This window comes from Haemorhous mexicanus, chromosome 3, assembly GCF_027477595.1.
Source record: "Haemorhous mexicanus isolate bHaeMex1 chromosome 3, bHaeMex1.pri, whole genome shotgun sequence".
NCBI lineage: Eukaryota > Metazoa > Chordata > Aves > Passeriformes > Fringillidae > Haemorhous > Haemorhous mexicanus.
Window position 1 is genome coordinate 46,306,421 of NC_082343.1, and position 7,512 is coordinate 46,313,932.

The following is a 7,512-nucleotide window of genomic DNA, read 5'->3' on the forward strand; positions in this document are numbered from 1 at the left end:
CCTGCACAAATCTTATTCAGAAGTGTGAATAACAGTCTCATTAACCGATGAACAAAAAAAAAAGCAGGAAGCCACCAAAGTCAGGACACTAAAACAAAGGCCTTTGGTCTCAGGATTGATCCTATTTATTTTTTTGCAGTTACCGAGTACTGCCTACAAGAAGTGTACTTTATCTCCTGTGACACCAAGGTAAATGTGATCATGAACACAGAGAAAGCCTGAATCCTGCACAGGGAGAGACACAACTGAGGGCCAAGAATGCAGGCAAACTACAGGCGTTTCACAAGGGGTAGTTAAAAGGAAGAATTTATTACAGAAGGTCCTTCCAAGAGAGGAAGAAAAGTAGATGGAATGAGTGAAGACTGGAACACTGTTTGCATTTAAAGACATCTTACCTACAGTTAAAAAACCAAACTGTTTTCTAGAAATGTTTTCTATTTCTAGAACTGTTTTCTATTTTTCACTAGAAGTCACAAGTACCTGAAGAACTCAAAGGTTTAAAACAGGCACCTTTGATCTCTATGGTTACATGCTGAAGATGTACTTGAAGGAGAAGAAAGACCCTTTTGACTGAAAGGCTTAAGAATTAAAGGTCATAAATCAGGTGCAAGTAAGGTTGGGCTAGAAATGAGAATATTATTTTAATCAGGACAACAAGCCTCTAGAACAGCCTCTTCCTACAACTGCTAGGAATCCAAGTGAACAGACAAAAAGCCACCCCAAGCCCTCACTAAAAAAATGTAGGCTGCCCACCTGCCATTTTATGACAGAAACCAAGAATTGCTTAATAGAAATAGTAAGCAGAATTGATGGCTGGGAGTGTCTATTCCAATCTTGTGTGAGTCAATGAAGCCAAGGTAAATAATCACTAAAACAGGTTATCAACTTTTTGACAGCTTTCCATTTGAATGTGTGGCGATGATTATTTGGGAGGGTAATTAATCTCCTCAAAAAACAGAACTGCTGTTCACTCTGTTCTTGACCTCTACTGGTAGCTAATTCTGCAACTGTTGAGATAGCTCAAGATTATTGTACACAACTACACAGAAATACCAGAGAATATACAAATTATGCATTTTTATGTCACAGCTATTGCAAAACATTGCCCCATGATAAGATTTACTTTTTATTCACACCAGGGATTCCAGGTGATAGGTAGTAAAGAGCAGCTGGAGTAGTAAGCAAGGAAAAAAAATTACTCAAGAGAAACAAGACTGGCTTTATCAGGCACTGCCAGATCCTCTTAAGTAGTTTCATATTCAAGAAGTCTTTTAATAAATTTAATACATTTTAAAACATTTCCTTCTCTTGTATACAAAGTCACTAATGTTCCTAAAATACTCTGAATAATAAAAAAATACAACACAGAAGACATCTGAGGTCCCTTGGCTCACCCCTCTTTCTTCTGCCAAAGCAGCCATACCTACACCTTGTACATTTTGTGATACTTTGAAGGCTAAGAGACAGATTCTTCCTTAAACACTGTGCAAGGATTGGGCCTACAAAAAGACAACACATGTACAGTACTGAGCATTTTCCTACAGATGACATATGTTCTCATTTTAGAGGAGGCATCGTTATTCCTCTCCTCCGCGTGAGTACATTACTCAATAGTAACTTTACAATAGCATTTATTTACAAGTAAATAAACCCTGCAGAGAAACCATACAGTTGTTCTTTCAGTATTAAAAAAAACCACTTCTTAAAAATCCTAGTTAACCTAACATTATCCAGTGCAGCATGGTACAGTAATGAACATCAACTCCAATAATAACTGCTTGAAACAGGGAAACTCTGAACAGCAAAGCTACTTCTCTCCTTCCTCCACTCCCAAGTGGTGCATTCCTCCCCCTCCTCAGGGCTGCTCTACCTCAGAGATTCCCATCAGGACTTTCTGTAATGAGTTGGGCAGTGAAGTGTCCCTTGACTGGACCAGGAACCAGCCCCACCACGGTTAAGGTAAGGGCAACACTGACTGTGGGAAGGAACTCCTGTTACCTGACCAAGGAGGGAACGACAGCAGCAGCAATCAGTCATCCCCTGACAAGCCTGGAACACTCCTTACCTGAACTGCACCCTGAGTGGAACAGACTCCATAGCTACTGGATTTTTGAAAATTCCAGCAATTACCAACCAAGACTGTGCTCAGGGTGGAAATTTATGGATGACTCAAGCCAAACATCTAAAGAACCCTAAAAAGTGGTTGTGAGTGAAGCCAATTGGCTCTCCTGGACCCCAGCAGGCTATGGAGGATGTCAGTGACTCCCTGAGTAGGACGTCTCTCAGAGCTCATAGGCGCTCCAGTTTGCAAAGTTCTGAGGATCAGCACCCAAAACTGATGACAGTGCCTGGCCTGAAACCTTCCATTTCTTGAGACTCAACCCTTTCCCACTGAGAAACGCCAAGATATTTGAAGTGAGTGTTTCACTGAACTCCAGGGGGATTTTTAACAGACATTGATACCCATATATCCCTGTATACAAATATATCTCTTTTGTCAGTATGCATGCATGTGTGGACTGACTTAGATACTCTTCTGCCAGTATAGCATGAATGTTGCCGTCTGGGATGTACAACAAAGTCACTGTAGCAATTATAGTAAATCCTATCACTTTGTAAATGTTAAATTAGTCAATGATTAAGTGCTGCTAAATCCTTTAGATATTGATCGTTGCCCAAGTCTGAGACTAAGACTGGACCTAGCTGCACCTCAGCTCCATGAGGAGTTTAGAAAGTAAGGGGGTCCACTCTGAATCTCATGACTCAACAGGAGGGTCTCCCTTACTCTTTTTGCATCTTCAGCCTCTGTGTAAATCATTCTAAATGAATTCTGCATCAGTTCTTCCTTTCTCAGTCCATGAGGGTTTATTCCTTCCCCACTCCCCCCCAAGTCCTCCTCCCCATCCCACTGCAGGGGTGGGGGGCAGCAGGAAGTAAGTGAGTTGGCTGCAAGGTGCTTAGTTGTGAGCTCAGGTTAAATCCAGGCGATACCTGGTTTTGCTACTACCTTTGATGGTGATTCTTTAAGCAACCTAAACCACTCATTTGTGACAAACTGGCATATTTGACTGGATGTCAAATAGAAGCACAGATTACTTAAGAAAGTACAGAATAGGTCCAAGTTCCAAATTCTCAGAAGAATGGGGCTGTGTTAACTGGCATGATTGTACAGCTGTGAAATGACAGCTAAAGGTGGCTGGAGCCAGATAAAGGATGGAAAAGGAATTATTTGCAAAATGCTAGGAACCTGGTTAGAAGCTGCTTATAAAGATAGCAAAAATAACAATATAAGGGTACTATACCTAAAGGAAGAAATAAAACTCCTAAAGGCAACTGAATTAATACTGTCTTTGAAAATGGAGCAGCTGCAAAATCAGTTAAAGGAAGAAAATGAGAAAAAAAAGTTGGAGGAAAACATTAGATTTATGTTTATGTGGGCTTTCCATCCTCCTGACATAGGTTACAAAATTAATTGTATCCCCTGAAGAATGGGATGGGAACACAGGGGATGACCCTGATGACAGCAAACTGAGGAAAGCTGATTCTTTGCTTCCCTCAGATTCCTCTGAACATGAGCTCAGACCTATCACTAAAGCAAATCCTGCTGGCCCTCAACAACTGACAAAATTCCACACAGACACAGGAGCACAAATTCAATATTAGTGCAACAGGATGCTGAGAAGCTGGGTGTACAGCTTGGACAGCACAGAGTTAAAACCACTGCAGTGAATGGAGCAAGTGTTATTCACCAAACCACATAAGTTAATTTACGGCTCTGGGCAGGAAGCAAATGTTGTCTACCTGCTTTGTAGTGGAAGATCACAATGGAACTACTCTGGGTTTTGATATTTTGAATATCCAAGCCTGGTGCCCAGGGGTCAGCAGTGCATGGTCCTTTGGCTCAAATCTAGCCCCTAAACCAGACAGAAACCAGTGGGTACAACATGTGTCGCTGCACTCCCAACCCAAAGACTAAAAAAAAAAAAAAAATAATAACGGCAGTTTATTAACCTAGATTTCCTATTATTTCCCACTGTACTCACTTTTAGAAAAGGAAAATCACTTTATTAAATTAGTCATTAAGTGCTGCTAATTCATTTAGATGCAAACCTCTGATGAAGTTGGAGACCAAGATTGGACTTGGCTGCACCTAAGCTCCATCAGGAGTTTAAAAAGCAAGGGGATCCACCCTAAACATCGTGACTCAACCACCAGAGTCAACCCTTATCCTTTTGAGTCTTTGGTTTCTGTGTAAATCATTCTAAATTAATTCTAGCTGGAGTTTCCTTGGGACTCTTCAACCATGCAGTAAGCAACAGGGAGAAACTTAATATACAAGTTTCTTAAGCTGCTCTTACAAATTTGTGTTACTCCTACTTTTCCTAATGCCTTTAACAGTGATTATTTAAGTGACCTAAACCACTCATTCACACCAACACCAACTGAGAAACTTCTGGATTTTCTTTAGAAGTGTTTGTTAGTGGAAAACACATTTACATGGGAAAAGCCATCACGAGATTCCACACTGCCACTTCTAACTCCAAATTAATCTTCTGAAGCTCCGAAATAGCACCGTGAAAGATGAACAAAATCAACCAGGCAATTCAAATGCACATCAGGCTAGAAGTTCAACAATTAGATCTCCCTTTCTTTTATAATTCAAGTGTGACCGCTGCTGATGTGATATGCAAAAGGCAGAATACAGACAGACACCTATACAACCCTGCAGCCTTCAGACTATGCAATAGTGCAATTGCTTCTGGCATATTTGCACTATTAATTGCCACTGGCAATCAGCAGACTCTTGCTTCCTCACAGCTGTGCACACCCCGCACGGGAAACAGGCACCAATTGCAGACTGTGGGTCCATTAGTGAACAGGCTACTGGGCCACTAAGCAGTTCTAAGCACGCCCCAAGTAAAAACACACCATTACGTGTTCACGTACAGTATTTTCTAATATCATCAAAGAGCACCTGTGGGCAGCTGACAAAAGTTTCTGTTCCAAGAGATGCCCGCTTCCTCAGGCATGAAGATTTGTGGCCTGAAAACTACGCCTCATTTTATAAGGAGCACAAGGTAAGCCCTCAAGCATCGGATTTCACTTCTGCTGGATGATACCCGGTCCTATGAATAGCTTTTTGCAGCACAGGGGTTTTAAATCCCGCTGAGGCAAACACGGCGCAGTGCGAAGAGCTATTCCTAGGACCGGGAATGACGCGACACGAGCGGGATCGGTGGGACTTTCTTCCCCACGTGCCTCGGTGGGAGCGGGAGGGCACCGGTGGCGCAGGAGGCGCTCGGAAGCGGGAGCTGCTGCCCCGCACCAGCGGCTCCGCACCCGCGGCAGCCCCGCACCGCCACCGCGCTCGGTGCCTCCGCTTCGGGCGGCGGAGCCCGCGCTGCTCTCCGCCGCTCCACGGTACGAGACGCTCCCTCCCCGCCCGACGAACCCCGCCGGCATAGCATGCCCCCGGGCCTTTCATCGCCTCCCGCCCCCGCTACCTGCCCCGCCAGTCCCGTCCTCTCCCCGCCTGAGGAGAGAGGGTGGAGGAGCCCAGCCCGCCGGGATGCCCCAGGCATCCGCAGCCGCCCGCCCCTCTCCTACCTGCCGGCTGGCTCCCGGGGCAGCTCAGCAGGAGCCAGAAGTGCAGCGCGACCCCGACCACACAGGGGCACAGCAGCACCAGCCAGTTTCGCATTGGCCGCCGCAGCCGCCGGCCCCTTCCCCTTCGCGCCGGCCTCTCCCAGCGGCGCCGGCGCGACGGCCCGGCTCGGCCGCCCGCGGCTCCTCCCCGCTCGGCCGGGCCGGGCTCGGCTGCCCCGCGGCCGCCGGGAGCTGCAGTCCCGCCCCGGCCCGGGCGGGCGGCGGCGGCGCGGGCGGCGGCGGCGGCCGCCTACAGCCCCCACAATGCCGCGGGGCGCCGAGGGAGCGCGGGGCTCCGCGCGTCTCACATGGCGGGGGAGCGGGAGAGGGGCCGCGGCGGCGGCGGCGGCGCGTCCCCCTCACGGAGTGCGCCTCTCCGAGATCGCCCGGTTGCCCCCGGCCGCGGGGGAAACCCTCCCCGCGTAATCGCTATTCGATGATCCGCTGAATGCCCCTTCTCAAAAGCCGTTGCAGTAGGAACAAAATAGCTTTCCAGAACAATCCTTTACTTATTCAATAAAGAGCAGAGAGCGCTTCGCCTTGGCAAAGACCTGCGGCGCTCGCAAACGGTTTGTGGAGTATTTTATTCCAGCAAGTAACATGTTCCTTGGCTGAAACTCCTCAGGGGAGGGGTGGGGGGAGGATGTTACACGATCAAAGTGTCCTTAACTGCGGCTGGATCACGGCCAAGAATCCTTAAATTCGTTATGAAATGTCAATAATCCGAACTCGGCTTCACCTGTTACCTTCAGCCACCACTCAGAGAAATTGGGTCCCTAAGGACTGACTGCAGAGCTCTGTCCTGGCGAGCAGGGTTTGAATACGAGCGGATGAAGGAGAGCACACACAATGTTATCAGCACCTTGAGAATTTACTTGGGTCTCCTGCACACAGGTAACAAGGAGAAATTTGTTTCCTCAGACTGCCCCAGGATAAATCTACCTGGAAAAGTGATGCGGACAAATAAGCAAAGGCTTCTCAATATCAGAGACTGACAGAACGGGTCAGGTTGGAAGGGACCACAGGGTCTGGTCCAACCTTCCTGCTCAGGCAGGGCCATCCTAGAGCACGTGGCACAGGAGTGTGTCCAGGTGGTTCTTGAACATCTCCACAGAGGGAGACTCCACGACCTCTCCAGAAAATCTGTTCCAGTGTGCAGTCACGTGCACAGTAAATAATTTCTTTCTCAAGTTCAGCTGAAACTTTTTGTACATAATTTTCTGCTTTTTGCCTCTTGTTAATGTATAAACTAGAAGATTATGTGTAATAGATGTAAGGCCTAAATGAATGGCTGCTGGTGCTAGTCTATTAGAAACACATTAAATTAGTGACAGAACCTGATCTGTATGAAGTAGAATGGAAATAAATTAATTTTTTTATACCCAAGCCATGAAAAGTGGTTGGAAAATGCCTACAGTCCTTTTAAACTGCTTAGTTAAGGTTAATTTTTCATCAAGTGTAGTGAGATACTAGAAGGCAAACCAATGATTTTAACCTTTATATATTAGGTTTACAAGCAGAAGGAAAATGTCTTGGAAATGCATCAGTTTTAGTTTACTGCATACTTAAAGCATATTTAATATGCAACTGAGTACTTGTCAGCAAATAGTAATACTAGGGAAAGAATTTACACAAAAAATGCTATGATTAATCACTATTTACATTTGACTTGCCTTTCAGCATGTTCAGTTACAGAAATAAAAACTGGTCCATCTATTAATATTTCTTTATATTTGGCTACATTCCTTGTACCCAGTATGTTAGGTTTTCCCCCCATGCCAGGTGATCTGATGAGGATTGATCTTATAAACATACCTGGGAGTGATTATTTCTTTGCCGGCAAAACAGAGCACCCAATCCTTTAAT

At 45.7% G+C, this 7,512-nt stretch overlaps 1 protein-coding gene across 2 annotated transcripts in view; it reads right to left on the bottom strand.

Moving 5' to 3' along the window:
* The window catches only part of B3GALNT2 (beta-1,3-N-acetylgalactosaminyltransferase 2), a 29,972-nt gene extending 24,190 nt beyond the window's left edge, over positions 1-5,782 (bottom strand). Inside the window, exon 1 of one of the 2 annotated variants that reach the window (XM_059841633.1) lies at positions 5,608-5,782. In XM_059841633.1, coding sequence (XP_059697616.1) covers positions 5,608-5,701 — 94 coding nt within the window. In that variant the 5' untranslated portion in view covers positions 5,702-5,782. The remainder of the gene's footprint in view (positions 1-5,607) is intronic. The other variant, XM_059841632.1, reaches the window with a different exon arrangement.
* Positions 5,783-7,512: the final 1,730 nt, after the last annotated feature.